Genomic DNA, 19400 nt, shown 5'->3' on the forward strand with positions numbered 1-19400 from the left:
ACACTGCAATGCAGTACTATCGCCAAGCAAAGATTTGGCTCCTAGAGCAATTTCCTCAGCACCGAGCGTCACTGGAATCGCGGCTGCTTAAAATGAGGAAAACCCTAGATAGCTTTTGTTTGAAAATTAAATAATAACAGAGAAAAAACAAACCGTTTTTCCACAGCCATTCTTGAATGTCGACTTTAAGCCACCCTGACTTTTGTGGGCTTGGATTAATCTTACGCTTGTGGTACGATGCTCCATCTCAATAGATGTTGCAACGACCGTGTTTTTGCAGATTCTTGCATAAATCCTCAAATCAGCGCTCAAATTGGACGGCATCGAAATTGCCATGGTAATCGTCGCTATCTTGCTTCTCTTTAACCCTTTCGCGAACGGGTACTTTTGACATGACTATATTAAAGTATAGAAGGTCAAGTCATTAGACCATCAAAGGGGGCATTTTGCCCCCTTTCATAAACTACGGTACTACAGCAAATCTTCTGCAAATCCTTGTAGTTCAGTAGAAAGGGCGAATCCGCCTCGTCCAACACACAAAAAATAATGAAAGGGGGCATTTTGCCCCCATTCGTGGGTGACACGAGTGATGCTCAAGGATACGCCCTCCAAAGGGGGCAAAATGCCCCCATTGACCACGAAAGGGTTAAAGTGGTATTCTAAACCTTGATTGAATCTTCGACAACCCCCACTTTGTACTGCTCCTTTGCTTTTAATAATTCCTGCAGCAATAATGCACGCACTAACTAAAAACATAAACAACTATTAATATAATTGATTTTTAGCAAAACAAAATTTGCTTACCGAGCTCCTCGTCCAGTCTTACCGTAGCGAATCTTATCTGTTTAACAACCATGTCTTGCCTGTGACGTGGTTGACGTTGCAATAAGATTCGTCCAGGTAGACTTCTGCTCTGTCGACTCCGAGGCGGACGCTTCGCTTACTTCCTCTCATTGGACCACGCACAGCAACTCGATTTGCTACCTTTTTCTCTAAGTAGCTACGTCGGAACGCAAACATTACCGGGCGTTTCGGTGTAGATGTGCCGTTTTTCACCTTTTAAATGACGGAAGCCCAGTTCATGAAGGACCCGAGTCATAGTGTCCACCTCCAGCTGAGCGCCACACACGTCAGCAACTTCACTACATACATGTTGAGCAGTGATAGGCTGGCCTGCCATATTTGGGTTTACAACGAAGTCGCGAATCGCTAGAGCGATTGCATAAAGGTCAAACATGCGGGGCCTCCCCTGCTATTCGGAACAGGCTTTAGGAATACAGCACCAAAATATTAGATGCTCAAGGTAATTGATATGTAACTGTTAAATATCAAATGCATAAAGTTCTACCTCAAAGTCGGTCTTCTGACTCGCGTTATACACTGCAATTACGCGTGCTGCCGTGTCCGTTGAACAACCAAGGCTCTTAGCAACAAGTTCTCTCGTGCGCTTTCCGCTAAATAGCCCTTCTTTCTGTAGGGCGATAAAGGTGTAGCTCCTCACCATCATTTTCTTCTCAGCACTAGTGTACTCATGTCGCTCGACTTGCATTTTTCAAAATGAACGTAAAATAAGGACAAACGAGAGGTTGTAGTCGATCAAGGAGACTCCGGGCCATCCACTGCTGGTCCTAATGTTTGTATACGATTAGTATTCGCTGCATAATAACATTAAACCTGACCGGTTAAAATAACCGGTATCATGAATTATGCGGAGTACAATAAGAACTCTTCGGCTTTGGTATACACTAGCGCACTGCACGACAAGGAGCGAATGAGCAAGCCATTTCTCTTCTCTATATGACTCTTGAACAGATGGGGAATCTTGTACTTGTTGCTGCCGTTTACATCCATCGAAGCTTGTAGTACGGACTGCATCGTGACGAAAAATCTGTCAATAGTAGGTAGTCTAGCTGTTCGAAGGCTGTGTCGACGTTGTCAACGAGGTCCTCAATCGTTTTGGCTTTCTTTTTGTACTGTAAGGACTGCAGAGAAGCAAAGAAATCGAGATCATTTGCGTTGTAATCGGGCGAATTAGCTGGCTGTGGGCTAACGCTCATTTCCCATCCACCTTACGCACACGTAGTCAGCACCTCTGAGCCATCAGCAGCGACGTGCGGATTGCGTTATTGTGCTGAAGCACGACGCGCTTTCCGAAAGGCCACACCGCTTTAATGCGCGGATTGACCATACGACACAGCGCTCGGCGATACACGTCATGATCGACAGTAAATGCCTTCAACTCTAACGTACCAGTAGGGCGGTTCTTCCTCGAGCGCCGGTTCGTAAACAACAAATGGCCATAAACCTACCTTTCCGTCCCAGACACGGTGTCGCTTAGCATCACATCGTGGTCGCGCGACAGCGACAAGAAACATGACTTTGATGATGAAGTTCTTGTTTTTCACAGTAATATGAGGAACGGCTTCGTGCTCTCCGAGATAGAATCGCTGCTTCTCTTTGAGCAGATAAAGCCACTTTTCATCCAAATGCACGTAGTCCATCATGCTGTCGAACAACAGCGTGTTCCTTGGGCCTCGGTGCACGAATCCTAAAGCAAACTTGACTTGGTCGACATGCTGCTTCTCTGTTAGCATCTGCTTTACCCGTGTCGTGTGGCTGCGAAAGACACCAGCGCGATTGTAGGCATTTAGGGGCGATTTTGGAATACTTAGAGTACTCACTAAAGCGCGAATATCGATGCGATCCTCTAAAGGGATAAGTTTGATGGAACTGTTGAGGTCCTCGCAGAACGCTTTCGTTATGCGGAACTTGCGACCGCTCTTTCCCTCTTTACCGCTGTCGTAGTTGATGGCTTTACCTGCTTTGATGCCCTGGACGGCTCTGCGCCACAAACGCGAGATCTGGCCGTCACTACAGCCATACTTGGCCGCGCAAGCTATGATGGAGCCTCTTGGTGGCTGTAGCGCGGTCCTAACGCTTAGTAGGAATGCTACGATCGTGGCACGATTCGTTGGAGTTAGGGTTTTGCGCGTCCTAGATTTTGGGGCGTAGCGTGCGCTCATTTTGGTAGACTTGCGAAGGGTATAGCTTGATATCTGGAGTAGTGACAGTCTTTGGGGGGGGGGGGGGGGCTATTGCTTGTGATCCAGTTGTCGGGTGGCCGCAGTAAAACCACGTGTCGAACCGGAAAGGGTTGTTCTAAAATTTTAACCAATCAAATTTGCATAAGTTCGGATTGTCCGTCGAGACCCGCTTATATTTTCGGACGGAGGTAGCTTGCTACAATCGTGTTAGCAACTCTCTGTTAACCCTACGCGTTGTTGCGGAAACTACTAAGCCGCAAGGTACATGTATTTGGAATACTACCCAGAGGGAAATTTGGCCTTAACTTTAGGACAAAAGTTCTCAAATTCAATAGTATAAGCAAGCGGAAAAATTAATCCCATCCAAGTGACGTCAGCTGTCATATTAGATCGAGACTATTGCGCTTGTCGCACTCGATTTTTGTCCTTGTAATCGGGATCTTATGGACAAAATCACGCGAATTTGACGCTTTTGTAGCTTATTTCATCCTCTTTTTAAGGGAATAATTTGCTGGGGGTAAGATAAGGTGAAGATATGTCGTTGGGCGCTCAGAACTTTGAAGAAGGGTTTAAATTGCAGCCATTCGCCGGCAAAACTAATTGGTCTTAAATCGTCCCCGAGGACACCTTTACCAACCACATACCTTAGCACGAAAGATCGCAGCTGCCATAGACGTCACAATGTAGTTTTACTTGGCTATTGTGTATTGCAGTGCTGATATTTTAATTACCCGGTGCACACTGCAAACCGTGGAAGACAGGAGCACGTTTCACTAATCCCTTCTTAAGTCCCAAATGCTGATCAGATACCGTATAAGAGTATCTCCACTGGTAGCGTAAAACTAAACGTAAATCCTTGCCGGATATAAAATCATGCAGGAGAGGTTTGCTCACACACACGCGCTCGGTCAGAAACTACACGGTTTTGACTAAACTTTCGCAAAACCGTACTTTCTGGCCTTGCGTGTATGTATGTAATACTGCTTCTTTCCGACACTCTATATGTACTATAAGTGCACATCTGAGTCTACCCAATCGCAAAATTTAGCCGATTGGTTTTTTCTACTGTGATAGGGCTGATTTTTGGCTGGCGGATGGAAGAAGTATTATACGATATTGCTGAACTTACCCAACAGACGACGAGGTCGTGGAGAGGTACGAAACGCTAGCGACAGAGCCTTTGGTCGCTGTCCGCCGCTACCTGTATCCCGACGACTACGCTGCTGCGCTATCTGAAGCGCAGCATTATACAGCGGCGAATTTCGCGTGGCCGTCCTACACTTACGCCTGATCACGAAGTCCGACGCTTATCCTGGGCATTGAGCCATGGGGATCGTCCTATCGGTACGTACTATTATTGATTTATTCTTCATCAATTGACAGTTTAGGTAATTGTTTTGCTATCATATTTAATTGTCTTAGGCGCCAAGGTATATCGTGTCCACCACATGTAGGATATGGTACATGTTGACGAGAAGTGGGTCAACTTGTACAAGGCCAACAACTAGTGCTATCTTGCCAAAGACGAGGCTCTGCCGTACCACATGTGTCCAAACAAGAGGCACATCGGCAAGGTAATGTTTTTGGCTGCAGTTGCCATCCCTCGCTTATGCTTTTGACAAGAAGCGATACTTTGATGGCAAAATAGGCATTTGGCCGATTGTCGAGAGGACAATTGCTCAAAGAAGCTCGCGGAACCGCCTCCTGTAACCAAGAACATCTCCATGACCGCAAAGTAAACACCAAGATGCTTCGCGATAAGTGATCTGGTACGTTTGTTTCAATTTATAATGTTGCACTAACCTATTAAGTTGCTGTTATGTTGCTGGATGCTGCGCTACTGTTGCAGGAAGGAAATCTAGGGTCATCAAGGTGCAGCAAGACAATGCTGGCCCACACGTACAAGTCGATAATGCAGATATTGCCGAAGCCGGCCGAGAGAATGGCTAGAATATCCAGATGGTCAGCCAGCCACCGCGACCGCCTGATATGAACGTGCTGGACGTCGGCTCTTTCCATTCGCTGCAGTCACTGCAGTACAAGACACCCACGTTTCCAACCGATGGCCAAATCGCTGCAGTTAAGGCTGCGTTTGCTAAGATTAGTGTTTATACTTTAGATAAGTGCTTTTTGACACTGCAGAAATTAGTAGGCAAAATAATTGCTTGCAAGGGAGGCAAAAACTACAGCCTCCCTCGTGTTCGCAAGCATCACATCCACAATGGTGTCATCCGGATGCCATTGCCAGTTGACGTTGCAGTTGTTGACGCCGGTTTTCGTCAGTTGAGCCAACCACAATGGACCACCTAATTTTTTGCATTCTGTACCGCATTTTTCACTTAATTCCTTATCGTACACCGATTGGCTTTTTTCTGTCTCCACTTTCACAAAAAGCAAAGTAACAGGAAGTAAAATCTCGTTCCGTGTCGTTCAATTTTGAGGTCTTAGGGTCTTCTGTAGTACTTCCTAGAGCGTATGTATGTCACTAATCAGTTGAGAAAACATCGAGGAAAAACGCGATGAATTATCGCTAAAAATTGATTGAACTACAACAATTAACCTCATTTCTCATCCGAGCATGTATGTTCAAGCGCTGTTTTATCTTCTTGGTGAGTGCAAACTACGTAGCCAATCTGATAGCCTTGTGCATCGCGTCTTGCTCCCTCGATCAGTGCATTCAGATCCAGCTAGCTCTCAAAATTGGGCCTGCTACGCCTACCCCCAACGATAGGGCCATTTTGGAGTGGACCAGATAGTAGTTTTCTAAAAAAAATAACCTCCCTAGTCAATTGATCGTTTTAGACAGGATAGAGGATCAGTGATTGCTCGCTGCTCAAACCTAACTTCTTCTTCTACCACTTCAACGCGATCTGCGAATAAAGCTATGCGAGCGTGGTTCTACACCAAGTACGCCCACATCGTCTTGCTCTATTCCACACCACCCTTGTATGCTAACCTGAGCAATCTTTAGACACGGAGGTCCTAGCGTCATGCAAACGGGTGACCAGCCGGACCCTGAGCTGCGGGGGCCAAAGGACATCGTGGTGAAAGTCCACGCAGTCGCGCTCAACCCAGTAAGCTCGCTGGTGTGCTGTTTATCCAACATGGGCTCCGCCAGTAACTGTTGTGAAATACTATCACCAACGGCAGATTGACTACAAGCGGCGTCAGGGCGTGCTGAAGATGCTATTGAAGGAGAAGTGGTGAGCACCCCCGTATGCCTTGAAACTGGTAGAAAATGCGCTGACGAGGAATCATATGACAGGCCACACATTATCGGATACGACTTCTCGGGTATGGTGACCAATTGCGGAGACAGCGTGGACAAGTTTGCTGTGGGCGACGAGGTGTTCGGCATGCTACCGCACGACAGCAACGGAGCCCTAGCAGAGTACAGTGCTGCTGTTCCTTTCGAGCTTGCTCCTTGGTGGGGTGCTAACTGTTGGTGCTCTCATGTGATAGCTTTGTCGTCGTGGAAGCGGAGTATATCAGCAAGAAACCGTCGAACTTGACGTGAGTGGATAGATTGCGCTGGAGTCGATCGGGTGATTAACGATTGCTATGCTTCTGCTACATGCAAGGCATGTGGAGGCCGCAGCTCTACCTCTGGTGACGCAAACAGCGCTACAATGCTTTCGACTGGGACAACTAGCTGAAAACAAAAAGGTGCTTATCACCGGCGGGGCTGGTGGCGCTGGATCCATGGCTATTCAAATCGCCAAGACTGTTTTCAAGGTGAACTGACCGATTCAGTTGTCCATACGCCCGTGTTTAAGCTGAACATATTGCATTTTGCAGGCAAAAACTGTTGCCACAACTGCAAGCACGAAAAAGCTGGAGCGGATGCGACTGCTTGGTGCGGATGAGGCGGTGGACTACGGACACGAGCGTTTTGAGCGCGAGCTGGCCGAGTATGACTTCGCTATGGACTGCACTGGAGAGGTAGCAATTCGCATTTTCAGTGTCAACACAAAGCAAGCTAACCCATTAGTTGTGTTGACTAGGCCAAGCAGTGTTTCGAGTGCATTACACGTGGTGGTGCAGTCGTCTCGATCGCAGAGACACCGACCTGGAAATCCCTCTCAACTGGTGACCTCCAAGGTTTGACCGTGTCTTACTTTCTAGGTTTTATCCTGGACTGCTTGAGCAGCTCTGTCACGCGTCGCGCGCGTCTAGCTCAAATCACGTACGAATACATGTTCGTCGTGGCCGATGGAGCCGTTATGGGCGAGATCCGTCAGCTCGCCGAGCAACGCTCCATTACACCGGTGATCGACAAGGTTTTCCCGTTGGAAAAAGCCGACATGGCAATGGAGTACTTGGAGGCGGGGCACGCAATGGGAAAAGTAATCGTGCAGCTCGTCGATACTACTAAGGCTAGCTAAAGCATCTTGATTCTTTGAATGAGTATGCAGTAGGAAGTAACAAGCATGCAGTATTTGACAAACGCTTTTTCTATTATTCAACGTGACTTTGTCTCAGTCTATCAAGTCTGCTTCCGGTACATCTAGTGGGGCGTGCTGCCGTATCGCGGTGTTCTTCTTCGCGAACGCGTACTATATACTGCACGCGGAGTGGCATCTGAAGCCAGAACGGCTTCTGTGGCGTCAACCTTCTCTGTCTTGCGACTTTGTGAGGAGAGCACGAGGCACGTGCCACCGATGACGAGGGAGGCCCCAACAAAAGTGTAAGGCCCAGGCATAACATCCACACCCATGGCGATACCTTGAGCTGTGGCTACGATGGGCTCCATCAGACACACAATAGATACGACGATCGGATCGAAGTATTTCATCACACCGATGTAGCCCATTGTGCCGATACCATCACAGATGAAGACGAGGTAGAGGACCACCAGCAGTCGATTGACGGACGGGGTCAGCCATCCAAACACTCCATTGTACGGGTCAGTAGACAGGCTGAGTTCTTGACCAGAAGCCAGCATGTAACACAGCAGCGTCATGGCTGACGTGGCTGTGAGCCCACACAGGAACACCAACAAATGCATATGTGGACGAACCTTTTTGGCCAGCGTGAAGTAAAGAGCTCCTCCAGCGGCTCCAGAAAGTGCCATGAGGTCTCCAGCCGCAGTCGCAGACACTATGTTAGGGCCTCCCTCCGTCGTATCCATAGTGGTGACAGCACCTCCAACCACACCAATGGCAGCACCCAAAGCCTCAAACGCAGCTACAGGCTTCCGCTGCATGATCTTCCAAAACACAAGCAGCACTGAGTGCGCGTTGTTGAACAGCGTAGCGTGACCAACCGAAGTCATTGACAGAGCCACGACAAATGATCCCAAAAAGTACGCGTACGCCACTCCAGCCACGAGAACGGAAGGAACCAACTCCTTCCAGCTAGGACCATGCGGTCCATCATTACCGCGGAGAAGAATTGTCAACGCGAAAGGAAATGTGACCATCGACGTGGCCATGTTTCGCCAGAAGATACGAATCTCTGGAGTTACCACGTCGTCCACCTCATCCAACGCAACACCTACAGACGAGATGGTGAATAGAGACGACATGAGCAGCATGTAGCCGATAACGGGAGCCTGACGTTTAACCACGACTGTCACCTCAAGATTGTCCTCGAACCCGCGGGTGTTCAGCTGGATCTGTGTGATATCTGACGGCAGAATCGTTGCCTTGTGTAGTGGTGTCAATGTTGCTCGTGGGGTCACCAAACTTGCGGAGAGGGAAGCCTCATCGTCTTCATAATCCAGCTCATGTTTGTCTGGTACAGCCAGAAAGTACTCGGACATACCTGACCCAGGAGGTAACACACCAGACGGATCACTAGGAGTCATTTCAATCAGGTAGGCATGGTGGTTTGAGTTCTCCTCAACCGTCTTAGATGTCTCGTCATCCATTGGAAACAAGAGCACGAAAGGAGACAACTCCTCATTTTCGAACGCAGAGCCTTTGCTGTCCATGAATGAGCGTGCGGAGAATGGAGATCTCGCAGAACGACTTGACCACAGTCCTTTTGACCGCCCACTGTACGATAACAGCGGTCGAGCTTCGGAATCATAAGGGCCACTGGGACTCAGCCCCTCTACGCTCTCATCGGCTCCTTCGGCTTCATCCTCTGGATAATCTGAATTGCCCACACCTACAACGAAACCCTGGAAAAGCTTGGAGCTGTCCGTATTGCCAGCAACACGAAGCGACATGTCTGGGTCAGGTGCTGACACTCCGATAACCACGTTCTTCGTCAGAGACGGATCTCCGATAGGCGTCGAAGCCAAGAAGACCGTCCAGGGAGATAATTTCGCCGTACCATCCGTGTCTTGAGTGTAAGCTAATTGCTCCTCCGTTTCAATACTAAACCATGTTTCTCCAGCCGTCGGGAGGTACGTAAGACGGCTTGAACTCGAAGATATCGACTTGGGAGTGAAACTATCCAACGCTTCAGCGAGAGAGAAGTAGCTTTTCTGTCTAGCGAGCGCGTCCAACGCATCGAAAATGCCCGGTGAGCTCAAGAACAGACCAGCATCGATACCGTCGTAGACTTCAAGGTCACGACCGATGTGGGTCACATGTTGGTTATCCTCGTTAATCTTCACCTTGACTGTAGTCGGCGGTAGACCCGTTAGCTCCTCAATATCCGTCTCCACCAGCACACACGCGACTGCATCTCCTAGAGGATACGCTGACAGCTTAGACACTACCGACTTGTCGAAAATGTGATCAGCTGTATGGATCAAGAACGGCTCCAGACCGGGGAACATGCTCCTCGCTGCGAGAATGGACCGAGCGTGTCCGTCGTCGTTCTTTCGTCCTAAATCTAGGAACTCGATCTTCATCTTGGTATAGAACGGCGTTTGTTTGACTGCGGCCATGATCTGACCTCCAGCTGCAGCGACCGACACCACCACTCGCTCCACACCAGCAGCGTAGAGCTGCGTTAATATGTGACTGATGATGGTCTGTTGGCCTAACTGAATGAGGCACTTGGGGCGTTGGTTCTCATCCAGACTGCTGGGTCGCACTGCGGCAGTGAGAAGCACTTGACGCACTGCAGGACGTCGCGACGTCGGGGTTATTGGCAATGGGGCGGGCTGACGCGCCGCTGAAGGACGTCCAGGGGGTAGTGGCGGCAACGCACTGGAACGAGGAGGAGTCGGACGAGAGCTCGGGGCCTCGTCGACGTCCACTTCCACTTGATCTGGAGAGCTAACGGCGTCGTGGCCCACGGTCTCGAATGGAACGTTCTCACCGGCATCGACGATGACGCCCTGAATCTCGGAACGGGTGGGATCTGCCTGGAATCCAGAGAGAAGCTCCGTCTCGGGGATACACAGCAACTGGCTCACGCGCTGCAGGTCTAGTGCGTACACGGCTGTAGGCACCTCGGCCTCCACGTCCATGGGTCGACGCTGCACCACCATGCCGCGCTGGATTTGGTCTGAGTGAGAAGCGGTCAAAAGAGAACTGACACGGAAGCGACTGCCTGGTCACACTGGGAGGGACAAGCAATGGTAACGGTTAATTAACTTGATTTTTGTATGGCTCAGCGATCCTAGTCAGTGAACTCCGGACCTTGCAACATGTGGCTGTTGCGCAGCACCGGAGCGAAGCGAAAGCGTTGGTGCAGGTGCTGCCAATGAAGATGAGATTTATAGGCGTTATTGCTGCTATCTATGTATTGCACGCTGCTACGCATTATTGATCGGCGCTGGCATGTCTGCTGTCCAATGTGGTCTGCTCAAATAGTACCCAAAGCGAATTTTCTTGTGTTGGACGTGCGGTATGGGATTCGCAACATCATCGGGTTAATTGAGGGAGCAATACTCGGCAATAAGTGCCTTCGTCTAATAGTAGGCACTTCACCTCGCATTTGGCGCCAATAGCGCTCCCGACGTCTGCGATTCCTCCGCCATTGCCAGGACTGTAGTGGATGACTCAGAGGATCCGCGTCTTTCCCATCCAATGGTCTTAACTTCAACTGCAGACTGCAGTCGAAGACTTCAGTGCAAAAACGCATTGCCGTCAAAGGAACTATCATAAAGGGCATCATACAGCCTGCGTCTTCAACAGAACTCTATCGTCAACGCGAAGACCGGTAGACTTGAATCGCTATTGCGATATTAATTGACGCCTAAACGCATGGCGTCCTTCGTATGCAGCAGTGTCCTCGACGATGTTACTTCTATACGTTGAAGTCATCTCACACGATGTGGATTGGATGAAAAAGGGATACTCTTTCGTCCAATCACCGTCGTTAATTCATTCATGACTTGCTTTTTGTAAGTCCCTTTACTGCCAAACCAAAACGCCTCTCTCCACAAAGCACGAGAGCTCGCCACGCAGCCGCATCGTCGGCTCCCCGCCGCCCCTCGCGCGTCTCCCAAGCCCACTCCGCCTCCTCTAACCAGCTACGCGCGTAGTCCTTACTGCCACCTCGTGTCCGTGCTCTTCTGGCGCTGGTAGACTGGTTCTAGCCTGAGATCTGTGGCCAAGAACAAGTTCGAATTGCCGTACCGAGAGTTCGGATGCCCCCAGGGCTGCCACTTACTGCCAAACGGTGCGTCTTGGTGTACACCATGCACGTCCTATATACTTCTCGCGGCTTCTGAGCAGCGTAAGCAGCCAACATGGCTGTATAACGCTCTATTGAAGCCTAAAACAGGGTCTAGATGCTCACAGTCTACCGGTGCTTCCCTTGCGCCCTACCATTTCCCCTGCTGCAATGTAGAACCGCTCGCCTATGAAAAAGAGCCACCCCATGTCGCCATCTCCCTCGTCAACGCGTGGCCCACGCTCAGTATCGCCGCCGAAAGGATCTCCAGTGCACGGAGAGGGCAAGATTTCACTGCGCGTAGATCAGCCAGTGGAGGGCTGCACGATGATGACGCACGCCTTCTTCCGCTCCGGAGACGGCGACATCGACGACAAGGATGTGGACATGCAATTCCACTGGTACAGGTCCTCCATGCGACGAGCATGTGCCAATAGTGAATGTACGCGCCACACCAGCGACGGTGCTGGCAATGTACTGCTTCTTGTGGCCAAGATCGAGTGTGTGCAGTGCTGTCGACTGGGCATTTCGAGGGAACACTCGTGTTTCTGCAGCCCAGACTGCTTCCGCTTGGCCTGGCACAAGCACAAACAGCTGCACGATACACAGGCACTGGTCGAGGCGCAGCTACGACAAGGAATCGACTTTCCGTGGAAGTCGCAATTGCACAATATGGACACGTTCTGCCCGCTGCCGAAGGAATCGTGGGTCAAGGTGCAGGATGAAAAGTAGGGAACCGTGTCGTTGACCCCTTTGGTCGAGACTGAGTTTCTCACGCACATGCCGCTCTTGTCTTACAGTCGGTCGTACTCGCCAACCGCCGCGGACGTTGGCCATGTGATTCGAGTAGAGTGTAAGGCCACCAAGCGTGTCGGCGGCGGCGTGCTGACCAAGACAGTCGACACTGGGCTCGTGTTGCCGTGTAAGTGGTGCTCTTTGCTCTTCTAGGCTAGGTCACTTCCTCTCCTAGACTTTATAGTGTGCTGAAACTGATGACTGTGGTTCGACCAAAGTTCCGCCCATGCCACCAAGGCGGCAGATGCTGGCGAACGTGAACGAAGAGCGGCTGACACCGCGACTACGGCAGATTGGCGTCTTCCGCGTGCTCACGTACAATATCCTGGCCGAGATCTACGCGACACGGCAGATGTATCCGTACTGCCCGATTTGGGCTCTTAGCTGGTCGTTCCGGAGAGAATTACTGAAGCGCGAGTTGCAGTCGTACAATGCCGACATCATTTGTCTCCAAGAAGTGCAAGGCGACCACTACAAGAGCTTCTTTGCGCCGATGATGGAAGAATGGGGATATGAAGGCTGGTATCTGAAGAAATCACGTGAGTCCATGGGTCTTGAGGGCAAAGTGGATGGCTGCGCTCTATTTTACAAGCGCAATCGCTTCATTCTGAAGGAACGGTACCCAGTTGACTTTAATGAGCTGGCGAACGACTTTCTCAAGCAGGTGCAGACGGAGTACGACCTAGACTACCAGGGTCCGTCGATGGCTGCGCGTGAAATGTTCCTGTCAACGCTTAACAAGATGCGGCAACGCCTTCAGCGTGACAATGTGGCGCAGATCACAGTGTTAGAGGTGGTTCCAGCGAACAACGAAATGGTTGCACGAAAGTCTCAATCTGGACCGTTGATCTGTGTCGCGAACGTGCATATTTTCTCCAATCCCAAGTTCCCGGACGTTAAGATGTGGCAGACAAATATGCTGGCGAAGCAGGTAAGTGCTTAACACGCTGGGGACAAAAGCAGGATATGAACTGACGTCGTTTCTCGTTGATTGTCGTTGTGACAGCTTGAACGGGTGACACTTAATCGCAACTTGCCCACGATATTATGTGGAGATTTTAACAGCGAACCTTCTAGCGCTGTGTACGAGTTTATGACTCGTAACCATGTTCCGCTCGACCACCCCGACATTCAGCATCCACCACCTCAGCTCGCAAACATCTACGCGTCGCTCAATTTAGAGCACAACATTGGCTTTGCCAGTGCTTATGCTTCAGTGTTTGGAGCTGAACCAGAGTATACCAACTACACAGGTGCGATCAGTAGGATTGGATGTGATTATAGGAGGTCTCTAACTGAAGCGTTATTGCTCGTTATCAGGTCACTGGACAGGTGTGGTGGACTACGTATGGTACACACCGGAGACGCTGACTCCGTTCGCCGGGCTGAAGGTACACCCACCTGAAGTGCTCGAGGCCTATTCAAAGACGGCGCTGCCCAACTGCCAGTTCCTATCGGACCATATTCCTCTGTGTCTAGACTTTAGCATTAAGGCAGCCGCCATCAACAATGGAAGATACTGATAGAAGAACTCTAGAGTTTCATGTGTGCAATGCTTCGCCCTCCCGCAACAGAGTGCTCCAAGCAGCACCATAATCAGCTTCAAGTCGGACCACAATGTGACGTCTCTACAATTGCCAAGTCAAAACATGTCTCACTTGCGTCACCATCTGTCTATTGTCACAAAACCATCGTCACAATCACTCCTTGTACTTCACCCCCAGAGCTACAGTTACGATGCAGACGTCGCAGGTGTACGCGGTAGACCGCGTGTACGGCGACCTGCAGCCGCAGTTCGTGGCCAAGGACGTGCTCAAGGCTCTGTCCCAGCTGGATGCCGTGGTGGGGGACGTGTTTAACCGCCTGGTGCATAAAGTTTCGCAGGAGAAGGAGCGTGTAGCCGCTGTGGACAAGCGCATCCAGGTGTGTCAGGCCAAGGTAGACGCGCTCACGGCTCGCCGCACCAGCAACAAACCCACTACTGTCTTCTCCACTTCCAAGTATCCGGCGCCCAAGCAGCTACCGCTGCCCAAGACACTCTTCCACGACAAACCGTACGCTGATGCCCCACCGCTGGTGCCTGATGCGGACGACGACACGCACTTCCTGCCAGCCGAGCCGCTTCCCCCTGCGCAAAGAGGACAACACGTGGCTGAGGTGGTGGAGCTATTCGAGAAGGTTAATGAGTACCAGAAGACGCAGCAACCGGAGGCAGATATGGAGAAGGAAGGGCTGGGTAGATTACCTGAGTACATCCCGTCCGTGGGCAGCGTACTGCTTTTCAACTCCGGGGAGAATCCGTACCAAAAGGTAAGGGCAGTGTTGAAAGGAGACGCTGAAGATGTTGACTAATGGCTGTGTTTGTTGTAGTACACGTCGTGGGATAATCTATTGGGTACGGACTATGAAGAAGAAGAAGAGAAGCGGAAGGAACTGGCCAAGGCTCCACGCACGATCGAGTACGGAGACGAACTGGTACGTGAGAATCGCTACTGTATCTATGTGGGTATATTACTGATAATATATTTACTGCTGGTTTCTAGCCGGCCGTGCACGGACTCAATTACGAGTTCCACCCGTCGATGGGCACCATGCCCGACATGTCGGCGAAGCTGCCGACGAACTTGCCGCTCGAGAATATCGCCGACTACAAGTACGCGCAAGAGAACAACACGTCCATCGCGCCGTCCATGTTCCAGGACAAAACGTTGCCGGATTTACCTGCAGTTGCAAACTTTGAGGAGGGACCTGTTGCTCAGGAGCCATCGGAGCAGAATTTCCAGGTGGGCCCGGTCGACGGTGCTCCTCCCCCGCCTCCACCGGCGCCTACTGTGGACTTCACCAAGATCGAGGATGATGCTCCACCCCCGCCGCCTCCTCCTCCTCAAGAAGACGATGAAGATGATTCTGCTCCACCTCCGCCCCCACCACCAATGGCCAATGGAGAAGATGAAGATGCGCCGCCACCTCCACCGCCGCAAGAGGTATGGCTTTTGAATGAGTTGCTGGTAATGATACAATTTACAAAAGCTGACAACTACCTCTTCCTGTATAGGACGGACCCCCAACACCATCAGCCCCGGAGGAAGACAATCAGCCACCGGTCGTCAGCTTGCTGGACCAGATTCGAAACCCCAACATTAAGCTCCGAAAGGCAAGTGCTTACATAGTTAGTACCCCGCTGTGCCACTCAGTTTACTAACTTCTTCTTCTTCTGAAACACCATGACAGGTGGACCCGGATGAAAAGAAGGCAGACCCTATCGCGAAGACAGGAGAGACCGCTAATAAACCGCTGACGATCGCTGAAGAAATGCAGCAGAGAATGCTGCGGCGGCAGGCTGCTATCAGCGGCAAGCAGGACCAGATGGAGCAAAGGCGCGAGCGAGAAAAGGCTGCTGCGAAGCCTGTGACAGTGCTGACTGCGAAGGAAGTGACCGCTCCAGTGCAACCTCCGCCGCCCCCTCCTCCATCCGACGGACAGCAACACAATAAACTACCCACACTGGCCATGTCAGACGACGGCAGCGACGATGACCGCGGCCACTTTTCTGACGACGACAAGTCCAACGACGGTGACGATTTCTTGGCCCAAATCCGAAACATCAAGAGGAAGCAGGAAGAGGGCCCTACTCAGCCAAAGCAACCGGCACCACCCCCGAAGACGGAAGATGTCAAAAACCCAGTGGCGAACTTTGAATCGGTGCGTGTTCTCCTTGAGCAGTTAGTTGTCTTCGGGTGATTGGAATCTAACACTGTTGTGCTTTGTTTGTGTGTAGCAAATGATTGGACTACGGAACCGTGAAGATTCTCTAAGCATGTCGGAAGCCTCAGACTGGTCGGACGACTAAGTGCATAGGATACACGCGAAGTTACACTGATGGCTTCTTCAGGTCGAATGTTGCAGCTGTCACGAATCAATCTTGGTATCGCCAACGTTTTGCCAGTCTGTTTCGTGTGTTGATGATCGCGGTGTTTGTATCTAGATTCGTCGTGGCTCCTTCATTGTCTGCTGACTCGTTGTTCTTCAAGTGACAGTCACAGGTGATACGACCACATCTAGAGCACATAGCAGAGTCTGGATCTTCTCGGAGATCGGTCTTCGGCAGGCGATAGTGAAACGAGTACTCCTGAGTGATCCCGTGCATCTTCTGGACTGCCTCGTTAAACCCCTGGAGGATGCTGGAATCGCGCTTCATCTCCATCATCACCTCGCTCTGCTTAGCTCGTGACTTAGCTGCATCTTCAATCGCTTGCTCCAGTTTGCGCTTGATGAACTGCTTCTTCTCAAACGCCAGCACGCCCAGTTCTTCCACTTGGCGTTTAGCGAGCGTCTCCTTCTGTAACACTTGAAGGTCTTTGCGCTCACGCATAATAACATGTTTGCGCACATTCCGCGTGCCCCAACGAATACGCTGCCGTCGAATCCTCCGAGATTTTTCTTCAGCAAACATCGCACCCGCTCGTTGTAGCTCCATGTCGCGATAAGCCTCGAGTTCCATGGTTTCGTTTAAGATGCACTCTTCCATGTCGCGCTCCAGATCTTCCAGCTCAACACGCAAGTCATCGATCTCCTCCTCATACTCCCGTACCTGTTGCTTCTTGGAAAGAATATCTTCCAGACTGAGCTCAAGACTGAAGTGCAGTACATGTTTCTCAGTCTCGAAAGCTTCACCCCACCCTCGATCCATGTCTTCTTCAGTAAGTTGGCTCAATTCTTTTTCAACTACCGGTTGTCGTCGCTCCCATTCAATTCGCATCTCCTTCATCTCCTTGATCCGCCGCAGCATCTTGGCCTTGTACTTCATCACACGTTTCAAATCGGCACGCGCGTCGAAAATGTCGAGCTCGATCATTTCACGGTCCTCTTTCAACTGGGTGAGTGAAGTTGCCTTGCGTTCAATCAAGGAGCAGAATCGAAACTCTTTGAGCTGTTTGCGACTGCAATAACTTCTCCAAGCGGCTTGGACGGCAAGTGCAGCCTTCCCGTAGCGTGCCTGGTGTGTCAGACGACGATAGTTTAGCTCTTGCCTTGCTCGGTAGCAGAGATAGCAGCGTTGAATTCTCCCAGCTGCGGATTCCCGAAGCGCGAGTCGAAAGCCACGTAACTTCGCTCGAATCGTCTTGATGGTGGATCTCGAGCGCCACATTTGCTGCAGCGTTATTGCAGCTTCAATCTGGTCGCGTGTGCCTTCTAGTCTCTTTCGCACAATGTAGCCACGAAATACGCGTTGGATTCTTGCGGCGGATGGTTCCAATACACGTCGAAAATACCGCTTTCTCTTCTCGCGCTCAATGAATTTCCTTGTGAGAATACCTCGAGCGATTGAACCAATTTGTGACGCCATTCGATCCATTCGCCGCAACTCCATAAGATCCACCCACTTTCGGAAGAACCGACGAGAGCGCCATAATTTCTGAATATTTTTCGCTGCTTTATCCATAGCGCGAATCTGCATCACTAGACGTCGAGCTAAGAAACCTCGGATCAACTTCTGGATTCGCAGTGCGGCGGGAACGTATACACGAGCCCTCTCTCTTTCTTGCCGTTTCACGTTAACCAGCACACGATCTCGCTGTCCACGCCATACTCGCTGGATATATAAGCATGCCGGAATGATGACTTGTTGTTTATGCTTGGCTAAGAAGATACGTTGAGCTCGACGTCGACCCATAAACCCTCTAACGAGTTTCTCCATTATAATCGCATTAGCTTCCAGTTGACGTATTCGCTGGGCGTGTTTTCTTCCAACAAAACCACGATATACTCGTTGGAGATCGAGTGTGGCGCGTTGGTATCGTATTCGCATCGCCTTGGTCTCATATCTGGACTTGTACGATCGATAGACTGACTGGATGATAAGCACAGCGCACGTGACAACGCGAAAAAAAGCCTTTGCGTACTTCCGTCGTTGATGACCGCGAAATAATCGCTGAAGTGTCATAGCACCGATATGGCGATGAAAGCATCGTCGTAAAGTTTTACTGTGCATGTTGCTTCGATATAGCTGCTGTAATTTGATGGCTACCTGCACATACTCGCGTCGACGTTTAAGATATTTTTTCACGAAGGTGCCTTCTGTGTTCTTAGTGAGCTTCTGGAAAGCGATCGAGTCTGCTCGCCCTTGAGCCATCTTGGCTTGCTCCTCAGCGATCATGCGTTTCACCTCAACGGGCAATCCATGGTAAAAGTGTGGCACCGACTCCGTCTTATGCGTGGACTTAAGCTCCTTCTGGTTCAGTGATACCAGCTCAGAGAGACCTCGAGATACTGGAAGCACCCCCTGATTCACATTAAATGCTCGGTCATTGGCAAGATGACTCAGACCGAAACGCTCAGTGAAAGACCGCTCGATCTCCTGCCTACTTTGTCCAGCTCTCCACTGAGTCGACGTTTTTGCACATACTGTCAAGTGACATTCCAACGATCTCCACACTGAGAGAGCAATAACATTGTCTCCAATAGTTGAAAACCCACACAGTTGCGACTTAACTGTTGGCCATAACATACCGGGTTGCTGGTAGGCTAGCTTCGTATCCATGTCGTCTTGTGCATTAGCTGGGTTCGGTGCTGTTTCCAGTAGCAGTCTGTAGATCAATTCAAGTCGCTCGTTCTGCGTCATCCTTTGAAATCTATCCGACACAACCACTACTTGGAAGTACTTGATCAACTGCAACGGTAGTTCGCTTTTCCGCACACTCAATCCTGTGAACGGATTTGTAACATCTCGTGCCTTGGCAGCAGCATCAAGCGCAGTCATTGCTGCCTTCTCTGTATCGAAAAAGCCCACTGACTTGATTGTAACATCTTCACTGGTGAGTCTCGGCATCGTGTGCCACGTGCACTTTAGTAGTGCGTCAACGGTGGATTTCCGACAGCATATTTGGTACATCTTAACCTCCCAGCGGATCTTGCCCTGCTTCTCCTGCTTGACAGATCTGTACCAGTAGCGTTTGGTGCCCAACAGTCTATATTGTAGTCTTGCACAGCTCACATCAGTAATCTCAAGGTGAACCGTGGCCAGAGGCTCCTCTAAAG

General features: G+C 50.4%; 7 protein-coding genes across 22 annotated transcripts; 4 read left to right on the top strand and 3 right to left on the bottom strand.

Annotated features, from left to right (window-relative positions):
* Positions 1-1841: 1841 nt before the first annotated feature.
* Positions 1842-3023, bottom strand: PPTG_00776 (hypothetical protein; the record flags this gene model as incomplete). The annotated part of the gene is made up of 2 exons (XM_008892272.1): positions 1842-1982; positions 2310-3023. The coding sequence occupies 2 exons, from the start codon at positions 3021-3023 to the stop codon at positions 1842-1844; spliced, it is 855 nt and encodes a 284-aa protein (XP_008890520.1).
* Positions 3024-4082: 1059 nt separating this feature from the next.
* Positions 4083-5393, top strand: PPTG_00777 (hypothetical protein). 4 transcript variants are annotated; one of them, XM_008892275.1, is made up of 4 exons: positions 4083-4388; positions 4467-4618; positions 4693-4813; positions 4894-5393. In XM_008892275.1, the coding sequence occupies exon 4, from the start codon at positions 5004-5006 to the stop codon at positions 5352-5354; it is 351 nt and encodes a 116-aa protein (XP_008890523.1). In that variant the 5' UTR covers positions 4083-4388; positions 4467-4618; positions 4693-4813; positions 4894-5003; the 3' UTR covers positions 5355-5393. The 4 variants fall into 4 exon arrangements, with proteins under 4 accessions (XP_008890523.1, XP_008890522.1, XP_008890524.1 ...); XM_008892274.1 differs by having other exon boundaries at positions 4467-4813; XM_008892276.1 differs by having other exon boundaries at positions 4693-5393.
* Positions 5394-5862: 469 nt separating this feature from the next.
* On the top strand, positions 5863-7529 carry PPTG_00778 (hypothetical protein). Of its 6 annotated transcripts, XM_008892277.1 has the most exons (8): positions 5863-5951; positions 6016-6118; positions 6195-6247; positions 6310-6435; positions 6507-6557; positions 6626-6779; positions 6843-6986; positions 7049-7529. In XM_008892277.1, exons 1-8 carry the CDS (start codon positions 5929-5931, stop codon positions 7427-7429), a joined length of 1035 nt encoding a protein of 344 aa, XP_008890525.1. In that variant the 5' UTR covers positions 5863-5928; the 3' UTR covers positions 7430-7529. The 6 variants fall into 6 exon arrangements, with proteins under 6 accessions (XP_008890525.1, XP_008890530.1, XP_008890527.1 ...); XM_008892282.1 differs by having other exon boundaries at positions 5863-6118; XM_008892279.1 differs by having other exon boundaries at positions 6016-6247.
* Positions 7480-10563, bottom strand: PPTG_00779 (hypothetical protein). Its single transcript, XM_008892283.1, has one exon. The coding sequence runs from the start codon at positions 10435-10437 to the stop codon at positions 7552-7554; it is 2886 nt and encodes a 961-aa protein (XP_008890531.1). The 5' UTR covers positions 10438-10563; the 3' UTR covers positions 7480-7551.
* Positions 10564-11317: 754 nt separating this feature from the next.
* On the top strand, positions 11318-13893 carry PPTG_00780 (hypothetical protein). 8 transcript variants are annotated; one of them, XM_008892291.1, is made up of 6 exons: positions 11318-11573; positions 11745-12295; positions 12368-12489; positions 12581-13293; positions 13369-13615; positions 13683-13893. In XM_008892291.1, the coding sequence occupies exons 2-6, from the start codon at positions 11757-11759 to the stop codon at positions 13883-13885; spliced, it is 1824 nt and encodes a 607-aa protein (XP_008890539.1). In that variant the 5' UTR covers positions 11318-11573; positions 11745-11756; the 3' UTR covers positions 13886-13893. The 8 variants fall into 8 exon arrangements, with proteins under 8 accessions (XP_008890539.1, XP_008890532.1, XP_008890533.1 ...); XM_008892284.1 differs by having other exon boundaries at positions 11318-12295; XM_008892285.1 differs by having other exon boundaries at positions 11745-12489.
* A 126-nt stretch (positions 13894-14019) lies between these two features.
* Positions 14020-17092, top strand: PPTG_00781 (hypothetical protein). The gene is made up of 6 exons (XM_008892292.1): positions 14020-14672; positions 14733-14837; positions 14906-15346; positions 15418-15516; positions 15594-16064; positions 16141-17092. The coding sequence occupies exons 1-6, from the start codon at positions 14100-14102 to the stop codon at positions 16210-16212; spliced, it is 1761 nt and encodes a 586-aa protein (XP_008890540.1). The 5' UTR covers positions 14020-14099; the 3' UTR covers positions 16213-17092.
* PPTG_00782 (hypothetical protein) lies at positions 15351-19197 on the bottom strand. The gene has a single exon (XM_008892293.1). It carries the CDS (start codon positions 19189-19191, stop codon positions 16279-16281), a length of 2913 nt encoding a protein of 970 aa, XP_008890541.1. The 5' UTR covers positions 19192-19197; the 3' UTR covers positions 15351-16278.
* Positions 19198-19400: the final 203 nt, after the last annotated feature.

Source organism: Phytophthora parasitica (assembly GCF_000247585.1).
Source record: "Phytophthora parasitica INRA-310 unplaced genomic scaffold supercont2.1, whole genome shotgun sequence".
NCBI classification, from domain to species: domain Eukaryota; phylum Oomycota; class Peronosporomycetes; order Peronosporales; family Peronosporaceae; genus Phytophthora; species Phytophthora nicotianae.

Bases quoted from the DNA above. Each gene is read 5' to 3' on its own strand.
- PPTG_00777 (XM_008892273.1), top strand. From the start codon at position 5,004: ATGGTCAGCCAGCCACCGCGACCGCCTGATATGAACGTGCTGGACGTC.
- PPTG_00778 (XM_008892277.1), top strand. From the start codon at position 5,929: ATGCGAGCGTGGTTCTACACCAA. The intron at 6,558-6,625 runs GTGAGTGGATAG...GCTACATGCAAG, and splicing joins AAGAAACCGTCGAACTTGAC to GCATGTGGAGGCCGCAGCTC. The intron at 6,780-6,842 runs GTGAACTGACCG...TGCATTTTGCAG, and splicing joins TCGCCAAGACTGTTTTCAAG to GCAAAAACTGTTGCCACAAC.
- PPTG_00782 (XM_008892293.1), bottom strand. From the start codon at position 19,191: ATGCCGAGACTCACCAGTGAAGATGTTACAATCAAGTCAGTGGGCTTT.
- PPTG_00779 (XM_008892283.1), bottom strand. From the start codon at position 10,437: ATGGTGGTGCAGCGTCGACCCATGGACGTGGAGGCCGAGGTGCCTACA.
- PPTG_00781 (XM_008892292.1), top strand. From the start codon at position 14,100: ATGCAGACGTCGCAGGTGTACGCGGTAGACCGCGTGTACGGCGACCTG. The intron at 15,347-15,417 runs GTATGGCTTTTG...CTTCCTGTATAG, and splicing joins CACCTCCACCGCCGCAAGAG to GACGGACCCCCAACACCATC. The intron at 16,065-16,140 runs GTGCGTGTTCTC...GTTTGTGTGTAG, and splicing joins CAGTGGCGAACTTTGAATCG to CAAATGATTGGACTACGGAA.
- PPTG_00780 (XM_008892284.1), top strand. From the start codon at position 11,757: ATGAAAAAGAGCCACCCCATGTCGCCATCTCCCTCGTCAACGCGTGGC. The intron at 12,490-12,580 runs GTAAGTGGTGCT...GTTCGACCAAAG, and splicing joins CACTGGGCTCGTGTTGCCGT to TTCCGCCCATGCCACCAAGG. The intron at 13,616-13,682 runs GTGCGATCAGTA...GCTCGTTATCAG, and splicing joins AGAGTATACCAACTACACAG to GTCACTGGACAGGTGTGGTG.